The following is a 26,294-nucleotide window of genomic DNA, read 5'->3' on the forward strand; positions in this document are numbered from 1 at the left end:
GAATTGGTGATGAACAGGGAAGCCTGGTGTGCTGCAGTCCATGGGTTGCAAAGAGTCAGACACAACCGAGCAACTGAACTGAACTGAACTGAATTAGAATTAAGGAAGATTTTTGCAGACAGTTTAATTTTTATGAAGCTGCTACAAACATATTTGTATATTATTTTTATTTTGATGACTATGGTTCTGAACAGTTAAATGTAAACTGCAGTGTTTCTCAGCAGAGTTCACCATTTAAAGCAACTCTACAGTAAGCCGTAGTGAATTACATTATAACTTTTTAGTTTTTATTTTTTAGAATATTAATGTACTAGCTTATTTTTGCCTTTATTTTTATTGAAGTATAACTGACATAACATTATGTTAGTTTCAGATATACAACACAACTCAGTATTTGTATATATTGTAAAATGATCATCACAGTAAGTTCAGTTAATGTCCGTCACTGTAGCTTCCCTTGGTGGCTCAGCTGGTAAAGAATCCTCCTGCAATGCAGGTGACCCCAGTTTGATTCCTGTGTCAGGAAGATCAACGGCTACCTACTCTAGTATTCTGGCCTGGAGAATTCCATGAACTGTATAGTCTGTGGGGTCACAAAGAGTCAGACACAACTGAGTGACTTTCACTTTCACCTTCACCATGCATAGTTACAAAAACTTTTTTTCTTCTGATAAGAACTCTGAAGATTCTCTCTCCTAGCTTTCAAATATGCAGTGCAGTATTATTAACTATAGTCACTGTTCTATGCATTACATCTCTCTTTTTTTAATTTTATAACTGGAAATTTCTATCCTTTGACACCCCACCCATTTTGCCCACCTCTTACCCTCAGGCAACTACAGGTTTGTTCCTTTTATCCATGACCTTGTTTTTCCCAGTTGCTTGGTTGTTGTTACCTTTTTTAGACTCCACAATTCAGTTAGATCCTATGATATTTGTCTTTATTCTGTCACTTATTTCACTTAGCAACTATTTCAATTACAATAGGACATACTTGGGTCAGCTATGGTGCTTTCTAACTCAGAGGAGAAATTTGTGGTTTAGAAAATTGCAGCATTAAAGTAACTAATATAAGCAACTTTTGGAAAGTAGTGTTTAATATTTAGGGGGAAAAAAGAAGCCATAAAATAAAACTCTAACTTGAGGAAAACAGCAGGAGCCACTCTATTAGGCTACTAATATCTAAATTTGATTTTCAGAATGAAGAATGTGTAATGTATATGTGTTATTGTTTTATTTCAATTTTAGAGCCTCTGGTTCTCATCATTACAATGAGAAATAATATTAAAGGGGTTCCCAACAAGGTGTTCCAGGTGTACACATGCACACACACACACACACACATACCCACACACATACCACATTTAAATTAAAATATAAGTCTATGGTGGCACATAGATCTGAGAAATAAATGGGAAAATGAATAATAAAATTAATGCCTTGGGTTTCTGTAGCACCCCAAGTATAAAACCTGAAGTATAAAACATACTTGCCTAATGGGATGAGGTAGAAAGAACTTTGGATTTTAATAAGAAGAACTAGATTTTAATGGTTGCTTTTCTAGTTACTATCTGTGTGAGGTTGGGCAAATCCCTTAACTGTCAAGAGCTTTGTATTTCTCATCTGTGAAATGGATATAATAGGGAGTCTTTGGAGGATCAAAAAATAATGTACATACAACCTTTGGAAATTGCAAAGCATGGTCCAGATTTCAGAGATTATAGAAGTAAGAGATTTCGAAAATGATTCAGAGATTTCAGAGATTATTTCAGAGATGAAATAAGGATGACAGAGATACTGTTTTCAGTTTGCACATGAGAAAAAAAAAAAAAAATGAGATGTGGAAAAAGGAATGTGTGGCCAGGCTAAAACCGGACCTGGGCTTTTGAGTCCAAATGCTGGCAGTATTGTGTGCTTGACTATGCTGTTTCTAAACTAGGGTTGTGCGTATTTCACAGGGCATAGCTGTAGTAAATTAACCTAAACTGATTTCAAGGACTTTTAAACATTTAATTATTGAGATATCTTAATAAGAAGTGCTAATATTAACCAGATGATGTTGATGTTTGTTTTCAAATGCAGGTAATGAATTTGGGCATCCTGAATGGTTAGACTTCCCAAGAAAAGGAAATAATGAGAGCTACCATTATGCACGAAGGCAGTTTCATTTAGCTGATGATGACCTTCTTCGCTATAAGTTCCTAAATAACTTTGACAGGGATATGAATAAATTGGAAGAAAGATGTGGTTGGCTTTCAGCTCCACAGGTAAGCTCTTTGCTCTCAATGTTATGTTTTAGTCACCAATGTTGTACATGCTTAGAATGGCAATTGACCTAAATCTATATGCAGATCTCTTAAAGAGCACTTTATTATTCCACGCACAGTGCCCTGTGACATTCTTCAGGTTGTCAAAACATGTCACCAAAATCTCCCCAATAGATAACGAAAATCTTCAGCATAATTCCCTGCTCACTTTCCTGGTTAGCTTGTCGTTGTTGTTTAAATTTGGTAATTTTTATTTCAATTGGTTAAAACTAATGACAAAAGCTCCACATGGAATCCATTTTGGAAATTGCTGTGGAAACATCTTAATTGTTTTGACTGTTTTTTCTTTATATAAATAATTATGCTGTCATAATGAAACTACTTTGACAACATGGAGATTTCTTTATTCTTATTTTTCCTTCCTTTACTGGTCTCTAACTTGTCATTTCAATAGATGCCGTTATACCTGCATGCTGTTTTGTATTTTTCATGAGGCTGACTCTCCTCTGGAATTAAAGTCTCAGTTTTTCAATAAGTTTTAGAAAATGTAATTAACAGGTGAAAATTTTATACAGGCTTTTTTTTTTCCCCCTTTGCAAAAATTAGCATATAGTATGTGTTACTTATAATCCATTTGCTTTTTACTGTGCCGTTTGAAATTACTGTTGATGTGTTTTTACTTTGGTGTCTCTGATTTTTTTTTAATGGTTGAACAAAGGTACTTATACATTCAGGAAGATTGGCTACATGACACGAATGCCCTAATCGCATTTGTTAGTAGTGCTGTTTCCAGAAGAGAGAGCAAAATGATGCTCCTTTTCAATAGGAACAATGTTGAATACCAAAAGGCATGCTGTTTACTCTAGAGCCTTAGCTCACATTTCTAAATTACCAAGAGTAGTGCTGCTGACACGCATGGAAATAAGTCCTCTCAGAGCTGGGGCTGGAAGAGGGTAGGGCTGAAAAAGCAAAAGCTTCTCACTGCCTACTGTAAAGTGTGATGTAGAAAATAAGAGAGCTTGTAGATGTTGTAATTGCTTTTGAAACTCTCTTTCATTAGACCAAAAAAAAAAAAAAAATGTAGATTGTCAAGGCCTTTTGGTTGCTTTTGATCTGACAAAACCATGCAATACTATAAAGCTTTTAAGAAAAATTCAACTTCAGAAATCTGGATATAATAACATTATTACAGTATATTTTGAAAAATAATTTGATATGCCTTCACTTATGAGTCTAGAGACTAAAACAAAAGTCTTAAAGAAAATTCACTTATAAGTAGTTCTAATGTACTTGCTCACACAGACACACACAAGTGCTTTCTGTATAGCACAGGCACTGTGTTTTTACTTAAAACCTAATCCTCTGTCTGTGTTTTGTTTGAGGTTGGCAATTGGTTGGTGAGATTTGTGTACTCTTTAAGCAATGTTTGAAACTGCTGTTGGCCTTGATATGGCAAAATTTTGATATGGCAAAATTTCAACAAGTTCAAAAAGTATAACATGCTAGCACTTTCATTTTTGGCTTAATAACAAGGCTGTTAATAAAGACAAAAACCAACTTTTTGTAAAGAATTTACTTATAGCAGCATCTGGCTATTATTTGTATATATTATATGTGTTAATTCTTGCAGGCCCATGTGAGTGAAAAGCATGAAGACAATAAGATCATTGCTTTTGAGAGAGCTAGTCTTCTTTTCATCTTCAACTTTCATCCAAGCAAGAGCTATACTGATTACCGAGTTGGAACAACATTGCCAGGAAAATATCCTTTTTGTTGCCAGTGAACATGACTGTCATTCAATTTTTATTACATCATAGAGTGTAAGAAAGACTAATGCTGATCTTGGTGACAGTAGCTCTCAGGTTCTTCATCTGAAAACTGAGGGACTTGAAATAGTTAATGTATCTTTGCTCAGTTCAGTTACACTAAAGTAATCCTGAACTCCATTCTGGCTCTAAAAAGTATGATTATGAACATTCTCTTAAGTAGTATTTTAATTCAATGTGTAGTATAGGAGGTGATTGTTGTTTCTTTTTATGAAAATATTTTATAAGTTGCCTCTGAGAGTCATCTCCTTTCCCTTCTCCATGGAATGCATGAGTAAATGGTAGTTGTAAAGATGGCCTCCTTCTCTTTTCTTTTTCCTGTCTTCTAAAATACAAGACATAGCTCACTTTTTGTGGGGGTCTGAATTGATAAGAAATCAGTGCATGAGAGATGTAAGCAAAGGAAATATCAGGGAGAATCTACATTCATTTATTCATCCATTCATTCATTTCACAGATGTTTTATGAGCACCTATTTATTGAACACCTGCATGTCAGCCCTGTGTGAGATGCTGGAAACACAGGAATTTTCCTGGCAGATATAGTCACGGCCTTCATCGGGCTTTTAAACTAGTGAAGAAGACAAATATTAATCATTTGAAGTGTGATCCCTGTTACGAAATGAAGCATGCATGTGTTTGAAAGAGTTTAGGACTTACCCAATCCATGGGAAAAAAAGCAACAGATTCAGGATATAGTAATAACAACCCAGCGCAGATTTTTAAACAAGCAGGAGAAAGAATGTGTTCTTCCCCGGAAGCCCTGATAGTGATTAATGTCTGCCACTGGAGGAAGATGCCTGATGCCAGCATGATCTCTTACGAGCCAGGGTGTCTCTAGCCTACAGTAAGAGAAACCCCCCTATTCAACTGGCTCAGGCAATAAGGAAAAGTGCATTTTGCCGAACAATGGAAGCCCTGAGGTCAGGTGACCCCAGCACTGTGACAGTATCATCAGGTTCCCTGGTCTACTGGCCTTCCCACTTCCAACTCTCAGGGTGCCAGCAGCGTCCAAAGGGTGTCACCTGATAGAGTTGCAAGACAACAGCCTTGGTTCCAAATGTCACCTTCAGACACAACAAAAGGCAAATCGATTTGTATGGTTTTCAGGAACTAAGTCACTTTAGCAAATTTCCTTTGTATTCCATTGACCAGAATTCACTCACTTATCCACAGAGAAGTGTCTAGGGAGGAGAATGCTTTCCTCATGAGTAGCTTAATCAGGAATTACCCGCTGAGTCTCCAGGAAGCAACCTTCTTGGGGAAGTGGTCGTCCAGACAGAATGTTTCTCTGGCCGTAAGGAGGAAAAGGCCACGATGTCCGGTGAGTAGCCTGTGGCGTCTGCCACCACCTGGTGCTGCTCAGGGATGCTGCAGGTGGTGAAAGATGTTCCCTGTCTTCTCTCCACCCCTCCCCAATCACCCTATCCCCTAGGACATCAGAGCATGTAGGAGAGAAGTCTATTAGGCTGCCCCAGTTAACACAGAGACTGCTCAGATCATGGAAATCAGTGTCACGGGGTTGTCTGCCCTGAAGAAGAGCTGTACTGTTCAGGAGGCAACTGTTCTTACCATCTCCTTGAAGAAATACAAACAGCTGCTAGACATGTAGCAACTCATACATAAGCCTTCTCGGTGACAAAAGGCTCAAGTACTAAACCCTAGACTAGATCCTGCTGTGTCTAATGATGGCATATAATCAAATTGTAATTTTGATTATTATAAAACCAAAATGCATTTACAGAACACTTGGGATCTATTGCAATGTTTGGTAGTTAAGCACTGCCCTTGACCCTAAGTCGGAGAGAAGAGATTTGTAAACCCAAGCTAAGATGTAAGGCATGATGCAGTACAGGGGCTGGGGCAGGAGTGTTCCATGGGACAACAGAGGGGAAGTAAAAGAAAAAGAAATAAATGTGAGGGTGGGGGTGGAAAGAGAAACAGAGATTGAGTAATTGATTGATTAATGAGATTTTTAAGCCTATATCACAGAGAGAGGGAGACAGAGATGATTTGTAGACTAATTGATTAAGAAAAGACCTTAAAGCCTGGACTTTGAGAAATGGATAAAAATGGTAGAAAAAAATTGAGGAAGGCCATTCCTGCTGTTGGAAATCATAGCCTATTCTTAGATAATGGACAATAGAATAGATTAATTGGGAGAATGATGACCCAAAAAGTACTTGGAGATTAAACTGAAAAGATAGATTGTGATCACATAATAGAAGATTTTAATTCCCTTTTAACTAGTTTAGGGTTTTTGTTTTTTTTTTTTTTTTGGAGTTTCATTAGGATCACTAACAAATGGAAATAATGGAATTTCACTGATGTTGTTTAGGAGAAAAACTTGGCTTAAGCTACACTGAACTCCTGTCTGAAGTCTGTGTGATTTAACAAATATTATTAAATGAAATATATATAATATTATAGTATATTTTATTAAACAAAACCCACCCAAAAGTTAATTTCATTTTGTGATACAAAGTTACACTGTATGTGAAAGTCTAGTTTGGCTTTGGTACACCTTGCCACAAATTGAATCTTTCAAAACTTAGCAATTTGTTTAAATGTCTTAAAACACCTTTTATACAGAAGTTTTCCATTTTAATAAACACTGAACACTTCATATTAGTGACCACAGAAAATGTACACATTATGTGTTGTAGTGATATACACATCTTGGAAAATTGGGCCATATCTTCATAGAAGTCACAGTTGCAGCCTTAGTCATCTGTTGCACCTCTAAGAGAACCTTGAAAATATTGTTGCTTCTTTTATTACAAGGATTTTGTCTCCTACAGATCTGTGTCCACTTGGGCCCTCTTTACTCTGGCTGGCTTTCTCATTCCTCCCTTTCTGTCAACAAGCTGTAACTAATTCCCGTATGTTATTGCCTCCTCTGAGGACATTTGCATTTTAATAACCAGTCTCCTTGAATACTCAACAGTATGCTGGACCTAATGAACTAGATATCTAATAGAATATTTTTTTAAAAATGAGTATTTTTGGGGGATGGAAAGAGAGCAGGAGAGCATTTCCAACATACCTGAAACCATACTTTCTAATTAGCTACATATTAATACTGTCAGCCTTAAATCTTAGCTTGAAATTATAAAATCTTCTGGATTTTGTGATGGTTTGTACTCTGATGACCCAGTTCAGTGCAGAAATCCCATCTATATATTCCTCTGCAAATCATAGCTGTCATTAGGACACTTTCCAGTCCTATGACTCTCACTCTTTCACAAGATAAACAATTCAAGGTTTGTTGTTGTTTTTTTTTAATGTAGCCTTACATGTCAATGTATTATATCTGTACTCTGGGGCCAATGCCTGTTCTACATGACAGCTATTCAAATCAAAAAGTTGTTTGTTGTTCATCACAATACCACCTCTCCCTGGTCTTCCCTCTTCCAGACCAAAAATACCTCTGGTTTCTCTAATAGATTCTTGTGATGCTTTCCAGACCTGTTAGCATCATGTCTCTCTTATCAAAATGTACCTAGTATTGTTCACTTTCCTCTTCGTTGTGCTTCCGGAACTAACAGCAGAATATTCCAGATAACGGTCTGGCAAGTATGGCATGGAGGGCCCCATTACCTCCTCTTGTCTTGAGACTGCTCTCTCTCGTCAGTGGAGTTAAAGTTACACCAGCTTTTCTGGCAACCATCACATTCATATAAAAAGTTTTAGTTTTCTTTTCTGTGTACTTGTATTATGATATATCTCCCTTACTCTTTATTTATTCAGCTAATTTAATTAAAATCCCAAATTTAATATTGAGCATGATTTTTACCTCTCACTTGTTAATAGACAAGATAAAAGAGTACTAGAATATTAGTGATAGGATTGTACTGCCTTCCCTAAGCAGTAGATAGATCTCTTCTTTCAGCTTCTTGTTGTTCCTTGCTTAGCTTACACAGTCCTTTTTATTATCCTTAGCATTGTACAAGTCTCATTTCTTTTTGGTCTTTCATCTTTCTAACTTTATCCTTATACCTTTAAACACCATTGTAGTTCAGCATTATAGAATCATTTCTAGAATAGGAAGTACAAAAATATTGGTATTTCTATGCTGCAGTTTCTGACTTTACCAAAGTATTCTATGCCATTGGTATTTCCAACTACCCAGCCACTGTGAATTGAATACAGATTTCCTCTGTGAAGGATCCACAGAGGCAAGATTGGATGTGTTAATCAAGTCAAGAAATTCATCAAATTTTTAATTCCCAGGAAAGCAGGATTTGGTACCAGAACGAATTTAAAGTTTCTAAAGAAGTCATTTGAACTTCTTCTGTCACTATGAAATATAAACCTGCAGTAGGTAGCATGTCTGAATTCTTGAATAGTTCCATTTTTTGAACCAGTGTATCCTGTATATCAAATAGCAAGACATCAACTTTCACTCATATCTGTGTGGAATATGAGCTGACTGTCTTTCCAAGAAACTGTTGTAAGGGGAGCTATTTTGGGGGCAATGCCAGGCAGAATAGAAGCAACACTTTAAGAGTACTTTCAGCTGTCACTTCAAAATAAGATGATAAATTTGGAAGGTTGAAGGGGTGTCTGCTTTGTATTACTAAGGTTTTGAACCCAGTCTTCATGGTGACTTCTAAAGGACATAGTGTCGTTTCTGCAAAAGGAACATGCAGGATTATTCTAGAAAACAAACAACAAATAACAACAGTAAAAACACTTTGCCGGTGCACTGTCTCCCATTGTCTTTCTATCCACTAATCTTCAGTGTGATAGTCACCAGCGTTCTTCCGTTCAGTGGATAGTAACGTGAGTAAAACAGAACTGAGACCCAATGTACTGGCTAAGGAGGTACATTCACAGTGATGGTCAGGAACACAAGATGCTGTATGATATAGGATATTGGTTTATGATTTTACATTGTTTAGCTGGGTAGAAAGTGAAAGTGAAGTCACTCATTTGTGTCCGACTCTTTGCGACCCCATGCACTGTAGCCCACCAGGCTCCTCCATCCATGGGATTCTCCAGGCAAGAATACTGGAGTGGGTTGCCATTTCCTTCTCCAGGAGATCTTCCCGACCCAGGGATTGAACCCAGGTCTCCCGCACTGTAGGCAGATGCTTTACCGTTTGAGCCACCTAGAAAGAAACATAATTCCCTTTATAATATCAGAATCAGTATTTTATTTCTATGGTCACATTTCTTCAATTAGACCATTATCAAATCAGTGTTGAATCAAAAGGAAGACTGCTAAACCCCGAAGGACAGACTGCTCTCTCTAATCCATTTTGAGTAACATAAATGATGATGCCTCATTTTGAGGGATGTAGGGGGAAGTGTGGGTATAGGGGATCTCTTTTGAGGTCCTTCTGTTTGCTAGCATTAAAAAAAAAATCTAGTTTAGTATTTCTAGGTGCCCTATAAGTTAAGTTGTGTTAGATTCATGTGACCAATCAGGAAATGAGGGCTTTATGTAACTATCTAACTTCCTCCAGCACACAGCTGGTGAAGGTTGAACAGGGTGTTACAAAGCCCATGTTCTTCCTCTTTCTGTCCATTCTTGGGTGCATACATGTGGCCAGTGGTGGCAGTAACAGTGACATGAGCAATGCTGATTTATTTCTGTAATGTTCAAAGTGATTTTGTTATATTTCTAGGAGAATAGGCAGCATGAGAGAATCATACACAATTTCATGGCATGAGCTTTTCTCTCGTCAGCTTCCCTCAGTACCTCACCATCACCCTCTACAAATTCTTCCCCATGACCCCTATCATCATCATCCAAAAGAAAAAATTAAGTATTTTTAAAGAATAAAACATGAAATAATTGACTCAGGTCAATTACTGTGATTTCTCTTCATTATGGAAGAGAATATAAATATGCTATAATTCTTTGTTTAAAGTGGGACTCTTCTGGTGCATCACGTCAATTAAGTTTACTGTGAAATATTCACGTAAGTGTTAAGCCCTCGTAGATCATTTATAAAGTGTGTGTCTTGGTATATACAGATTCTTATCACTCCAAGAGCATAAACAACACCAGTATCAAATGTTTTCAAATCTTTTGTCAGCATGCTGTTGAGGTGGGTGTGGGAATAATAGTGTAATAGCAGCCCCCTTTCCAAATGGCTTTTCAAACTGTTAGAATATTGCAATGTTTAGAGGAGTAATCATCAAGTATGGCTTGTGAAGACTATGTGAATCCAGGCCAAAAATATTTAAAACTAAGGGAACAGATGAGTAAATAGTTGGATCTGACTCAAGATCTTTGCAGTATTTTCATTAAACTGCTGCAAGATGTACTTTTTAAAATATAAATTCAGACATTGACATTTGCAACCTGTACACAGAGTTTCTTATGAGCAAATAAGGTCACTTGGATGATTCACTGAAGTGTGATCACTGAAGGCAGAGATGTGGCTGTGAGTTGCTTAGTTTACAGGAGCCTTTGAAGCATGCTTATATAACATTCTGTGTTTATTAGAATCTGGGCTTTGTGCAGCAAATAAAAACAAAGGACTTAATATAGGATTGGCTAGATGGCCACATTCTATTCAGATTTGATATGTAAAGGTTAATTTCTGGACTAAAAATGTAGAGCTTAAACATTATACTTTTCCACATTTACCAAGTTTTGATAAAAAAAATTTTTTTAAGAAATATAAGTGCTTCTGATAAAAGATCTACATAGTGACTTTGAACACATTTGCATATGTGAGGAGAGAGAAAGTGTGTGCTTTTACTCTGTGTGGCCATATAGTGATGAAGCTCTTTATGTGAACAGGGACAGATAATCCTACTAACAGTGCTATATTTAAGTCCCTCTTTTTTTCAGTAGCTTCACTATGGATGTATACTCATGGCCTTGGTTCTCCTTCTTTAGTTTCAAGATGATAGTGATACTTCTAAACATTACCTAGAGGTACTTCCAGTAATTTTTCATTGTTAAACCCTGTCCAGAAATCCCTGAGATTTAATGATAATAACAAATGTGTACCCTCACCTCCACTGGCAATAAAGAGTCTATGATTTAGCTTCATTTCTCTACTCAGAAATTTGAGATGAATCATAAAGTAAGAAAAATATTTTGTAACTGATGTAACACTTCAAGATTGGCTTTAATAAAAAAAAAAGATTGGCTTAATATATATTCATAAGACTATAGGCAGTAATGAATAATGAGTGAGCCCTTACTACACACATATGTTTTAGATTTTTTTAGTAACTGAGTGTTATTCAGTGTCTCAGCGCTTCTGAGACATTCAACACCATTTCTGTTTTTGGTTTATAGCTCAATTGCTCAGTAATGGTCTCCTCTGGTTCCAGAAATTCATCTACCAATAGCTCAGTCAAGATTTCTCTTCTCTGTTTCTTGTCCTTCTGGAGAATAAAGAAATCAGAAATACTGCTGCATCCTATAAAAACAGTACATTCTCCCCTGCCAGTTGTATCACTAATGAGGGGAAAACATTCATTCCTAGCATAATTATTTTTACCAGTTTGTGAAAGGAGGTATTCAGTTCAGTTGCTCTGTCATGTCTGAGTCTTTGTGATCCCATGGACTGCAGCACACCAGGCTTCCCTGTCCATCACCAACTCCCAGAGCTTGCTCAAACTCATGTCCGTTGAGTCGGTGATGCCATCCAACCGTCTCATCCTCTGTTGTCCCCTTCTCCTCCTGTCTTCAATCTTTCCCAGCATCAGGGTCTTTTCCAATGAGTCAGTTCTCTGCATCAGGTGACCAAAATATTGGAGCTTCAGCTTCAGCATCAGTCCTTCCAATGGATATTCAAGTATTATTATATGGAAATTGACTCCAACATACTTGGTAAGACTGAGTGTCTCTCTTACCTGCATATTAGCAATTATATTTTTACTTGGAATGTATGAGGTAAACATAAAACTAAATTGTTGATGGAAGGATGGATAGATGAATAGATGATGATGAAGAGAGAGATGGGCAGATGAGTGGATGATGAATAGATGGATGAATGGACAGATGGATGGATGGATAGATGGAGGATAGGACTCTCTCAAGGTGGAAAAGCCCCTGAAGTTGTTTAAAGTTAATTAAGAAACAAAGATTTCTATAATTCATTGCTTTCCCCTTAGAACAGATATTTAATTAAATGGTAGAAAGGAAAAAGTTGATAAAACATTATAAATAACATACATCATAATTTTGTAGAATTTAAAATTATGGAGTCTGCTGTCAGAATACTTGCTGAACAGACTTTCATAATAAGATCTACCATCTATTCCAAACTTATTACATTTTGCATGCTACAAGCACTTTACACTTACTATCTCATTTAGTAAATTTTTTTTCCTTTCCTGTGGAATAGCATTGCAAACTCTAATGGAAGGAAAGCCACAATGAACATTGGCCTGAAAGGTTTCATATTTGGCTTTCTTTTTCAATACTCTTTTATTTAATCAGTCCAGAACAGATTGTTCTCTTCTGTTTTGAAAAAAAAATTATATTTGTCACCTTTATATCTGATGACATTTTTTAAATAGAGCATTCATTATCTACAATAAATCTCTAATACTGAATGTTAATTTACCTTTTACTTCTGGCTCTCTGTAGAAATTAGCCCCCCCCCCCGCCTTTTTTTTTTTTTCCCCCACTGAGTATCTCCTGCCTACGAGAAAGCTGCTTAGATCTTCTGTAAGTGAGATATTTTTATTTTCACCATTTTCTATTAAGCTTTTCTAACTCAGAATCTCACAGGGTCAAACTGAGGGCTCAGTGTTTCATTTAAATGTGAAAATGGTACTGTGAGTATTCCGCAAGATTTCTTAAAATTAATCCATGATATAATTACTGGTTCCCTATAACTATTTAAAGGCTCCTAAGGATATATGGATGCTATAGCCAAAAGAAAGTTATCTTTTTCTAGATAAAAGTGGAAAAAGTAAAGCCATGAACAGTGTGTTCTCAGAAACAGTGGTTTCAGTTATAACCCTATGTAAGAATCATTTCTGGTTCTATTAATGTGCTTTCTTACCCTAATAATGGAAAAATGCCTAATTCCTATTTTATTTGTGAAATTTATCTGTGAAACTTACTGATATTCTTGGTAGTTATATGATATGAACTGTTGAATAAGGAAAGCATTTTTTAGATGCTATCAAGTAAAATCATTTAATTAATGAATGTATAACTTAAGTATGGTCATATTACCTCTCATTGTTGTTGAGTCGCTAAGACATGTCCAACTCTGTGACTCCGTGGACTGTAGCCCACCAGGATCCTCTGTCTGTGGGATTTCCCAGCCAAGAATACTGGGATAGGTTGCCATTTCCTTCTCCAGGGGATCTTCCTGACCCAGGAATTGAACCTGCATCTCCTGCATTGCAGGCAGATTCTTTACCACTGAGCTACAAGACAAGCCCCATTACCTTTTATTGGCAGACAATAAATGTCTATTATAGGAACACTAATTGAAACAAAATTATTTTCTGTCTGTAAAATTATAACCATTACTGTAATTTTTCTAATAAGCTCTTTATTATTTTTGTTTTTGCGTGCTTAGTCACTTCAGTCATGTCTGATTCTTTGCAACCCTATGGACTTAGCCCACCCTCGGGGCTCCTCCCAGGCAAGAATACTGGAGTGGGTTGTCATTTCCTGTTCCAGGGGATCTTCCTGACCCAGGGATCAAACCCACGTCTTGGGTCTCCTGCATTTTCTGGCAGTCTTTACCACTGTACCATGAAGGAAATCCCCTTTATAATTTAGGGAGAGTCAATTTTCACTCCGCTACTTTTGCTTCTAACCCTCTTCCTTTTTGTCCAGTTAAGGAAAACAAAAGGAAAATTAGTTTCTATGGTGGTAGCATTCTTTTCTGATTCTGAAACATTCTTTTCTTAAGTTTATTCTCTTACCCTAACATTTTTATCTCACAAAAGCTCATGTAACTTATATGATAGTAGATGTTTCTGGGTCTCATATTTGTAAACATTGAGAAATATGCTTTTATTACTTTGTTGTTCAATCATTCAGTCATGTCTGACTCTTTGCAACCCCATGGACTCCAGCATTCCAAGCTCCCCTGACCTTCACTATCTCCCAGAGTTTGTTCAAACTCATGTCCATTGAGTTGACGAGGCCATCCAACCTCTCATCCTCTGTTGCCCCCTTCTCTTCCTGACTTCAAAATTTCCCAGCATTAGGGTCTTCTCCAATGAGTCCACTGTTCACATCAGGTGGTCAAAGTATTGGAGCTTCAGCATCAGTCCTTCCAGCGAATATTCAGGACTGATTGATTTCCTTTAGGATTGACTGGTTGGATCTCCTTGCTTTCCAGTGGGATTCTAAGAGTCTTCTCTAACACTGCAGTTCAAAAGCATCAATTCTTTGGTGCTCAGCCTTCTTTATGGTCCACCTCTCACATCCATACATGACTAGTGGAAAAGCCATAGCTTTGACTAGACAGACCTTTACTGTGTCTGCTTTTTAATGCAGTGTCTAGCTTTGTCATAACTTTTCTTCCAAAGATAGAGCGTCTTTTAATTTCATGGCTACAGTCCCCATCTGCAGTGATTTTGGAGCCCAAGAAAATAAAGTCAATCACTGTTTCCATTGTTTCCCAGTCTATTTGCATGAAGTGATGGGACCAAATGCCATGATCCTATTTATTTGAATGTTGAGTTTGAAGCCAGCTTTTTCACTCTCCTCTTTCACTTTCATCAAGAGGCTCTTTAGTTCTTCTTCACTTTCTGCCATAAGGGTAGAATCACCTGCATACCTGAGGTTACTGATATTTCTCCCAGCAATCTTGATTCCAGCTTGTGCTTCATCCAGCCCTGCATTTTGCATGATGTACTCCGCATATAAGTTAAATAAGCAGGGTAACAGTATACAGCCTTGACGTACTCCTTGCACAATTTGGAACCAGTCCGTTGTTTGATGTCCAGTTCTAGCTGTTGTTTCTTGACCTGCATACAGATTTCTCAGAAAAAATTCTCTTTCAGAATTTTCTGCAGTTTGTTGTGATTCACATAGTTAAAGACTTTCCCATAGTCAATGAAGCAGAAGTAGATTTTTTTTTTGAATCCTCTTGCTTTTTCTATCATCCAGTGGATGTTGGCAGTTAGACCTCTGATTCCTCTGCCGTTTCTAAATTCAGCTTGTACATCTGAAGTTCTCAGTCCATATACTCTTGAGGCTTCACTTGCAGATTTTTGAGCATTACCTTGTTAGCATGTTAAATGAGTACAACTGTGTGGTAGTTTGAATAATCTTTGGCATTGCCCTTCTTTGGGACTGTAATGAAAACTGACCTTTAAAATGCAATACTTGTTAAATAACTATAAAAATAAATAATTAAGTCTACATAGAATTTGATTCAAAATGTGCCAGAGTTTTTACTCATTCAATTGTGTAAGTTATCTTTATGTTTGACTATCACAGCCAAAACATTTGATGATTTTGTTTTGAATTGTACAAAAATGCACTTTGCAAAAACAACTCAGCAGCTTACTCTTTCCATGTGTAATTCTCTTCCACATCTGCCTAGTAAGATTAAACCAATATGATGGGTTTATAGATGCTTGTAAAGTACTATACTAGATTTATTATACCCCTGGGAAACACATATATTAACAATCACATAATGTGAGTTTACAGCTCTTTCACTCAATGTTTTTGATGCCTATGGAGAAATGTTTACTTTGAACCTTTCCTCTCACAATGCTTAACCTAGGGAAAATTTTGATAGGCATGGGCTGTGTGCCCAGAAGTGCTCAGGAATGACTGGGCATAATGATGCATGTTTGGGCACATACACACACATCCACAAACTCCAGTAGGCTTCGCTTGACACTTTCTCAAGGGAAGCTAGCTCAGCCCCTTCTCATTTACCTTTCTAAAGCACCGAGTTAGCCCTAAGGTATTAGATTTTCTATTTGATCTTAAAAATTAAAATACAAAGAAGCATATATATTGACTATGGTAGCGGTGGTTCTTAGTCACTAAGACATGTCCGTGTCTTATGATCCCATGGACTGTAGCTCAACAGGCTCCTCTGTCCAAGGGATTTCCCTCACAAGAATATTGGTGTGCACCAATATATTGATGATTCATTAATGCTAATAAGTTCTGACTTCAAATATATCAAAAGGATGTTTCTACTACCAACACTAAATGAATCAGCTTTCAAATGGTTAAGTATTTTAATGTTCATTTACTTTGCAGACTTTAACTGGCAGATGGTGGTAGAGTGATAGAAAATATTATACCTAAGTGCATATCCTGGCCTTGCCAAATTTTATATATATATATATAATGTACTTACATATGTGTATATATATGGTTTTCACCAGAGAAGGCAATGGCACCCCACTCCAGTACTCTTGCCTGGAAAATCCCATGGACAGAGAAGCCTGGTAGTCTGCAGTCCATGGGGTCACTAAGAGTCGGACATGACTGAACGACTTCACTTTCACTTTTCACTTTCATGCATTGGAGAAGGAAATGGCAACCCACTCCAGTGTTCTTGCCTGAAGAATCCCAGGGACGGGGGAGCCTGGTGGGCTGCCGTCTATGAGGTCGCACAGAGTCGGACACGACTGAAGCGACTTAGCAGCAGCAGCAGCAGCATATGGTTTTCACAAGTTACTGTGATGTTCAATGCTTAAGTTCAGTCATCTGTATAAAGAAAGCACACCAGTAATGTTGATAATACAAGTCTTTGAATATGTGTCAGCTTTAGTGAACATGTAATCATTTACCCACTTCAACTAAGAATTATATAAAATGTCTATCTCCAGGGCTCATACCAATCAGTTATTCACTTGAGAACTAATTGCTTCAAGCTGACATGCATTTGTTTAACTGTTGTGACTATTCTAAAGAGAAATCTTTTAAAATGTCTCAAGTAAAACTTTATAATGAAGTGGCATTGTGTTAGAAGTTATATTGTACAGATCTGTACAGATAAAACAAGGGAAGAAACTCAAGGTTGTTTTTTTATGACTGAAGAAGTATTAAATTATTTCTTACAGTTTAGCAAAAGTACGCATAGATCAAAACCCAGGGAGGACACTGCAGTAGGAAAATAATGCAAAGAAGATCCTCTCAGTAAATATGCCAGGTATTAATCCAGGTCCTAGGTAGAGGGAGGAGGGGTGTGTAGGGAAGGACAACTCCCTTATAGAGATTTATTTAAATTAAAGAAAGAGAAAAAATATAATAATTAAATTTATAGGATGATAAAAGTAGATAATATATGTTGAAAAATTGGGGCAATTGCAAGAGGGTGTGTTGTGTGCTTAGTCGCTCAGTCGTGTCTGAATCTTTGCAATCCCATGGACTGTGGGATTGCACAGGACGGGGGCTCCTGTGTCCGTGCAATTCTCCAGGCAAGAATCCTGGAGTAGGTTGCCATGCCCTGCTCCAGGGGATCTTCCCAACCCAGGGATCAAACCCAGGTCTCCTGCATTGCAGGCAGGGTCTTTACCAACTGAGCCACCAGGGAAGTGTTTAATTTTCAGTTAGGATGTTCAGAGTAGTCTTCTCAGTCTTTCTCAAAAGCATGAGGATCATTATAAAAAGAATAAAATAAAAATTTTAAGTGTGTAGTCTTCAAAGAGGCCAAGGTACTGTCCAGTTAAGCTTCATTGTTCAATCTTTTTAAATAACAGGGAAATTGTTTAGATTCTAGTGAGAATAAAGTCATGGGGGAAAGGAAGGGGAATAAAGGTCAGAAAGAAAGAAAAGGCCAAGTTGGATTAAAAAGTAAGAGAATAAGTTGACATACTTTTAGTTTTGATCACTTAAGCTAGCAGTTTAAATGGTCCAGGGCCAATAATAATAATAATAATATAAAGAGTAGTTAATAACTTGGGCACTTCTCCCAATTCTAGGGACTCTGTTAAGCACTTGATGTACACTGTTTCTGTGAATCCTCACAGTTACCCGTTGATATATTATCCCGATTTTAACAATAAGAAACTTAGCTTTAAGGAAATTCAGTAACTTGCTGGAAGACACATGGTAGGTAATTAAGAACTCAGACTAGAATGTAATTGTTGGGCCCCAAAGCCATGCACCCACTGTATTTTACTGTTGTAGGAAGCTTTCTCCTATTCTTATCTGTCTGCATGAAATGGCTTAGATGATGCTTACTTATGCTTGCAATTCTCACTATTTTTCAGGAATTTTGAAGTTTCCAATGATCTTCTCCCTTTATATATATTGCATAGAACTCAATTAAAGGCTGTATTAACATAAGTTTGAGTGAAGATGTTTCTTTATAGCCTATGTTAAAATTGAGTTCAAAACCACAATATATTTGTAAAAAATGTTGCATCTGCATGATCAAAATTCATTTTGATGAGAAAGCATGTGTTTGAAAGATGTATAAAAATCTGTTGTTTTTCTCTTTTGCAGTTCTCACTAGCTAATATTGCTTCATCAAATAATTGAATTTATAAGTTCTTTGGATAATCCTTGGGGCTTCCTTGGTACCTCAGTTGGTAAAGAATCTGCTTGCAGTGCAAGTGACCAGCTTTCAATCCCTGGGTCAGGAAGATCCCCTGGAGAAAGGAATGGCAACCCATTCCAGTATTCTTGCCTGGGAAACCCCATGGACAGAGTAACCTGGTGAGCTACCATCCATGGGGTCCCAAGAGTTGGATAGGATGTAGCAACTAAACCACTACCCTTGGGTAATTGTTAGTGGCACAGACAAAGAGCAACAATTTTAAAGGGTAGTTAGTCTATAAGTGTAAGCATATTTTTTTGTTATTTTCTTTTCTTGAGTTACTGAGAAAAAAAAAGACATTTTTTAGTTCAATTATATAATCTTCTAGGACAAAGAAAAGTTCCTAATTAGGTTAGTCAAAGAATTCTGTAAAGTATTTAGAATAATATTCTTATTTGCATAGAGAAATATGTAGTGCTCAATATTTTATATTATCATTTGATTTGCTGTTACTGATGTGTGTCATTAAGCATGCCTAAGAATAAACTAATAATTTGCGTGCAAATGCATTTCAAAAAGCATAGCAATCCATTAATTAATGTGGTAGATTATATTTGAGTCCCTCCTCCTTTGAGTTTGTTTTATTGCTATTCTGCATTGTACAGTTTCTAAGAATGTATAATTAAGGAAGTAAATTTGCATGGACTAGAGTTTATTTTTTAGACTACAGTCAGAAACCTGTTCATGAAAGAAGCAGATCCTAAACTATACTATAAATATACTTTTGTTTTGCATTTAATTAAAACATGTGGTTGTCATTTAAACTTGTAATGAAGATAGTGTTCACAAACTTGAATTCATATATAGCTGCTATATTGAATTTGATCCTTTTTGCAAAGACAATAAAATTTTAATGTAAACTAATAAGAACTTTAAAAAATATATTGTACCCTTAAAGGGAAGCTCCATTTGCCTTTCATTATAATTTAAAATATACTTTGACTATATTCAGTAGTAAATTTCCTATTTATTTTTATATTACCCTCTTTTATTTTAGCAATATTATAATATTGTAGGAGTTTTTTAAAACTAAAGTTAGGTAGAGAAAAAAAGCTAAATGGATATTGTCTATTGAAAGTAATATACTCATAAATGCCCACAGCCATAAAATAGTTTCAAACAAATAATGAAAATATCAGAACTTATTTCCAGTGGTGAATTTTTAAGTCGCTATATATTCTAGTTGACAAAGCTAAAGACAGAAATGCCTAAATCAGACACACACACGCACCTGCCTCACTCTAACACACATATACATCCATAAAATATACAGCAGCACAGCACTAGTTTTTGCTACTTCTGTATTTGGAAGGAGACCAGAGAGAGCAAACTAAAGGTTGTCATTTATGACCTGGTCTATGGTTCAGGACAATAAATGAGGTATAGTTTAAGTATACTTATGAAATAGAGGGGCAGATCTATTTGAGATGCTATACAGCCAAAAAGCTATACAAGATTTGTGAATTGTGGTTGGCAATAAATTAAATTCAATTTATGAAGCATAAAAGGAGGAACATTATGTTAGAACACTGAGGCAAGTCTTGTGCTGGCTAGTTATCTTTAGACTGTTAAAAACATGAAATTATTTTTATTTTCTACCACCTATTCTTAGATTACCAGATGTTTGTTTACAGTTCCTTAGAATTTTGTACCTAATGTTTTCTGCCTTTGATAATACATTCTCTCTCCTAGGGTCACTTAACTCCCAAAAGTTATTGCAATCATAATACTGTGGGTGGGTTGATTAAAAGAGTCATATCTGAAAATATCATACCAAATTCATATGATCTAAATGTACATTTTTTAACATGTCATCAACTGGGATATGTCTTACAGTGATTGGCAAGGTAGTGATATTTTTCTTTTTAGTGCAGTCGTATAAAATAATTCATCTTAAAATCGATGGTGTCTTAGATTTAAAGATATATGGTGACTTACCAGCTTTGCCATCTTTATGGTCATCTACTCACTAGAGAACCTCTTTTATTGTCACTCAGTCTGAAACCTCAGGGTTTGAACCTTACAATAAATTTCCCTAGTTTCATCAGCAGAAGTGAAGTGAGTTTAGTGCAGAATGGTATAAATGATAGTACTTCTTACATCAAAATCCTTATACTTTGAACAGACACTTTATCAAGTGGCTGAGCAAACACAGCAGCTTTTGAAGTATTTGAAGAGCCATTGAATTTAAGAGTCTTCATGCCTTCACTGTTCTTTAATCTTATTAGTACATGTCTTCAGAACATGGCTCTTTCTTGGTTCAAATTTAAGGACATAGATTATAAAATAATGTTTAAAACTTCTTATCAACTTCAACCTGTTGATAGATATATCAAATACTTAGGAAGCTCTTGAATTTAAAATAAGAAGAAATCAAAATATTTTAAAATGATATCCAAATGGATAGGGATCTATTTGATCTCCTTTTTAAAAAATCTCCATAAAATTTTTATCATTCTTTCCCTGCTCTATTTTCCCAAATTGAGCAAAGTACATTCTGTATTCCCCAAACAACAGATCAAATGAACCAACTGAGCAAGAAATTGATCTAGAACAGATGCAAACCTGATATTCAGACTCCTCAAGTAACGTTAAGAATTACAGTCCTTTAGCACCAATCTTTTAAACTTAATTAAACACTAGGATATCACTTTATCCTTTTTTCTTATTTTTTTTTAATTCATGCCACATTCATTCCAGCCTCTATATGCTTAGAATCTCAAAATTAGAATTAAACAAAGAAACTGCCAACAAAAACACTCTGCCTGATTCTTGGCATAAAACAGGCATCCACTTGTGGAGAGTAGGGTAATTAAGTCTATGTTTGACCTGTGTCTACATCCCAGCTCTGCCACGAAACTTACTGTGTGCCTTTGGGTACAACTCTTCCCCTTCTAAGTGTTTCCTCAAATTGAGCATCAGATTCCCATTTGAGTACCATCAGTTGTACATACAAAAAAAACCTCATTGGTTTATATATGTCTCTCCTTTTGTACTATCCAAGTTTAACCACCACTCTTAGATTCCTGGCGGGTTTTTCTGACTTAGTCTTTCCCTTGTTCATTCTATTCTACCCTCAACCTTCAGGTTAATTTTGGTTGTTTGTTTTTGATTAGCATAACCTTTCTCACAAAGCTTCAGCGTTCTCACACTTAATTATAAAATAAATCTGAACAGTCTAGCCATCCTTCAAAGCTTTTTTGTTTATAAACTGTCAATCCTGCCTTCTCTCCTTGGCTGTACCTCTCACTGAATATTGCCTTCTGCTTTATTTATGGACATTCATATGTGTTTCTAATCTCCCCTTAACAGGCTATGACTTGCACATAAACTAAAACTACATCTTAGTCATTTTTTTAATATCTTGCACAGAGCCTCCTACATGTGTGTATTTATTAAGTGAATGGGAAAAATAATTTCTTCTACATTCCTCTAATATAAAATATAAGACATGTAATTTGGCCTTTCTTCATGAATCAGAATTGTCATCCTGAATATCAGTTTCAGAGATGTACTGAGAAGCCATAATGAGAAGGCACTCTGCTAGATGTAGTGAGGCAGCTATGAATAACAGAGACGTGGAGGTGCTGAGATGTCCTGCTAAATTTATCTACTGTGGAATTGGAAATCCTATGAAGAAGACAGTTTAAGGGTAAACTAGTTCTGAGTTATATTTTCAGAGGGATATTCTTTAGTGGCAGACAGGGCAGGGCTCTGTAGGGGTGTTGATGCTATGTGGGTCCCACGTCATGTGTGTAATCTGTGTGTGTGTCTGTGTGTACATGAGAAAGAGGGAGTGAGGGAATGCCTGAATGAGAAGAGAAAAACAAAAATCCAGATGCCCAGATAACCGTTTTAGAAATGTTTACTCTAAGCAGTGTTTGTAAAAGATGGGGTTTCCTGATTCTTAAACAATATAGTAATTTACAATTATAAAGCTCTGTCACAATCATTACTTTTAATCTAGTGTTTTAAATTGTTGGAATTTCTGGAATTAAGGGTTGTGTTTTCTAAAGGAAGTTATTGTAGTCCCTGGGTAATATAGACACAGGACTGGGTAATTCCAAAGTAGCCATGGCAGAATTTTTGCTTTAAATTATAGATCAGAGAAATAGGTCTAAACTGATGTTTTGAAACTTTATGGCTTTTCCTTTAAAGCTATAAATTATATACATTAAGTGAGTAGATTCTTACCATTTTCAGTGTGATAATCCCTTTCAATGTCAAAAATATATCGATCCTTATATAACAATTGCTCTTTCAGTATCCTTCACTGAGAAAATATATAGGCAAAAAACTTACTATAAATTCTGTGACTTTTGAAAAGCCTCTATGTCATATTAATCAAAAAAGTGCACATTCTTTGAAATATAGTACCAAATGGGTATAAGAACACATTATTTAGTCTTCACACAGGTATATATAGCATCCCAGGCCCTTATAATAAGGTAATTACTTATTCTGTGAGACTCTTATGATAACACAATGGCCAGTGACCATCCACCCACAGGTCGGGAATCAGTGCTTTTCATGATATGTTTCCTTTCTTCAGTCACTACTACCCATAATCTATGTTGTTAACCAATAACTTAATAATTGAGAAAGTATTTCTGAACGGATGTATTTCTGAAGGTGTTTCAGAATGGATTCTAGGTCTTTATTCTCTAAACTGTATTGTACTCTTTTTGTTTTTGTTTAATGCTTTTTGAAGATTCTTGCAAGTATTTAATGAACTAGGATGAAGAACAAAAGCTAAGCTTCTCTTTTAGTAGTTCCTTTCATACCACTGGGCTTCATTTATTTACCATGTCTCTAATGATTTGTTCTCACTATCCTGTCCCTATTTCTCCAGTAAATAAATCACATGCTCAAATCCTGTGAGTATGTTTAGAATGTGCTTGTGCCCTGTAGTCACCTTTTGAACTCAGTCTTTGTCCCTTTCCCTCTGCTTTAAGCTCGTTAACATGCTGATTGTTAGTCTAGATTTGCATTCGAGTAGACTGACCTGGATTGACTGAAATGGAGTCACCACTCCCAGCAAAATTCCTATGGTGCAACTATCTGCATCTCTTAAACAAAGGTCTAGGAATGAAAATGATAGTCATAGCTTCTTATCCCCATGTACTTTAAATGTGATAGCTTTTGCTGTAATAAAAATATACAAACATTTCTGAGATTAAATACCAGGAAAATGCAAAGCACCTAGGCACCCATCTGTCTCCCTCCTTAAGCTAGAAGAAACTTAAATTTCTAAGTATCCATGTATATTTACTTGTAGATTTTTTAACCAAGTATTTCTAGGCATTCTGATATAAATTTGAACATAGTAACCATAGCTGTTCTTTTGTTATAAATACAATACTCAGTCAACTCAGTCAGTTCAGTTTAGTTGCTCAGTTGTGTCCAACTCTTTGCGACCCCATGGACTGCAGTGCGCCAGACCTCCCTGTCCATCACCAACTCCCAGAGTTTACTCAAACTCATGTCCATTGAGTTGGTGATGCCATCCAACCATCTCATCCTTTGCCGTCCCCTTCTGCTCCTGCCTTCAATCTTTCCCAGCATCAGGGTTTTTTCAAATGAGTCAGCTCTTCGCATTAGGGGGCCAAAGTATTGGCATTTCAGTTCAGCATCAGTTCTTCCAATGAACATTCAGAACTGATTTCCTTTACAATAGATTGGTTGGATCTCCTTGCAGTCCAAGGGACTCTCAAGAGTTTTCTCCAACACCACAGTTCAGAAGCATCAATTCTTTAAACCAGCACTCAGCTTTCTTTATAGTCCAACTCTCACATCCGTACATGACTACTGGAAAAACAATAGCCTTGACTAGATGGACTTTTGTTGGCAAAGTAATGTCTCGGCTTTTTAATATTCTATGTTGGTCATAACTTTTCTTCCAAGGAGCAAGTGTCTTTTAATTTCATGGCTGCAATCACCATCTGCAGTGATTTTAGAGCCCCCCAAAATAAAGTCAGCCACTGTTTCCCCATCTATTTGCCATGAAGTGATGGGACCAGATGCCATGGTCTTAGTTTTCTGCATGTTGAGCCTTAAGCCAATTTTTCACTCTCCTCTTTCACTTTCATCAAGAGGCTCTTTAGTTCTGCTTTACTTTCTGCCATAAGGGTGGTGTCATCAGCATATCTGAGGTTATTGATGTATCTCCCGGCAATCTTGATTCCAGCTTGTGCTTCATCCAGCCCAGCGTTTCTTATAATGTACTCTGCATATAAGTTAAATAAATACAATACTGCTGCTGCTACTGCTAAGTCGCTTCAGTCGTGTCCGACTCTGTGCGACCCCATAGATGGCAGCCCACCAGGCTCCCCTGTCCCTGGGATTCTCCAGGCAAGAACACTGGAGTGGGTTGCCATTTCCTTCTCCAATGCATGAAAGTGAAAAGTGAAAGTGAAGTCACTCAGTTGTGTCCGACTCTTAGCGACCCCATACAAATAGTTCATTGTGAAAAATCGGGTGTTAAATTGTAGCAGATCACATGATTACAGCATGAATTCTGTGGCATAATGGACAGTATGTTTACATGATCTTGTGCATTAATAGAAGCATGTGTCTGTAACCAAGGGTGCTTGGTCTTCAGAACACACGGGCACCCTTAGTTCACTTCTCTGTTCCTCACTTTGTCAACCAGGATCTAGCAAACTAGAATGAATTCAGAGACGGGAAAAGAGAAACAGCCATATCAAGTGAGAAATGATCGAAGGTTCTCGGATTCTATTTAACAAGTATTTAGTAATATATGTAGAGGATCAATGGAGATAGCATAGCTATTAAATATTTGAAAGCTACTGTATTTTGAACTTATTCTTTATGGCTTTTCTGGGTGGAAAAAGTTTTCACAAAATCAAAATTCTGCTCAATATGGAGAAGAATTTCTAAAAAATGGAATTGGTTGGTTGCAGAAAGAAGAAAGTAGATTCTTCACTAATAGGTATAGATGATCATGTGCCAAGCTGTGATAAAAGGATAACAAAGGTCCCGTGGGTGTGTGGACTAGATAGCCTACAGAGCCCCTTTCAAACATGAGAAGCTGAAATAGTAGAGAAGAAATGAGAACATTCCACAAATCATCATTTAACATTGTTCAGAATACTTGCTACTAAATCCTGTCTCAGACATATTATGTAATGTCTCATTCAACTCCTGAACTGTTGTAATTCCTTAAGAGCTGTACGTACAAAATTGTGCTCGATTCAGATGCAGCAGAATACGGAGGACACAAGAGACTGGACCACAATACCGAATTCTTCTCTGAACCTTTTGAACATAATAACTGTCCCTGTTCTCTTTTGGTAAGTAAGGTTTTAAGGTATTTTCATTTCATTTAAATTTATTCTGTATTTTCAAAGTGATGCCTTTTTGTCCAAGAAAACAACTCTTCAGCAAGTAAGCAACATGGAAACAAGGCAGGGAGTAGGGAAGGGGTATTGATGGCACTAAGGAAACATGCAACGTGTGGTGCTGGACCCACTGGGTTTTGGAAAACCAAATAGTAAAGGATATTTAGCAGACAGTTGGGGAAATTTGAATATTAATAGGATTAAAAATTATTTCTCAAGACATAAGAGGAAGCCAGGTTTTAGCTTTCCTTCTATTATATTTCTAACTTTTCTACAACAATTTCCTTTTCTTCTGTTCTTGCAGCTTTCTGTGTTATGGACTATCAAATAAAGTTTCATTTTAAACATCTTAAAAGAATCTGTATATACCTTT

General features: G+C 36.5%; 1 protein-coding gene across 1 annotated transcript in view; it reads left to right on the forward strand.

Annotated features, from left to right (window-relative positions):
- GBE1 (1,4-alpha-glucan branching enzyme 1) overlaps positions 1–26,294 on the forward strand; it is a 318,366-nt gene that overhangs the window by 283,531 nt on the left and 8,541 nt on the right. Inside the window, exons 13-15 of the mRNA XM_086321961.1 lie at positions 2,083–2,267; positions 3,898–4,028; positions 25,756–25,873. Coding sequence (XP_086178087.1) covers positions 2,083–2,267; positions 3,898–4,028; positions 25,756–25,873 — 434 coding nt within the window. The remainder of the gene's footprint in view (positions 1–2,082; positions 2,268–3,897; positions 4,029–25,755; positions 25,874–26,294) is intronic.

The sequence above is a fragment of the Bos grunniens genome, chromosome 1, assembly GCF_055505025.1.
Source record: "Bos grunniens cultivar Pamir isolate PY7600 chromosome 1, Bosgru_T2T1.0, whole genome shotgun sequence".
Classification (NCBI taxonomy): Eukaryota; Metazoa; Chordata; class Mammalia; order Artiodactyla; family Bovidae; genus Bos; species Bos grunniens.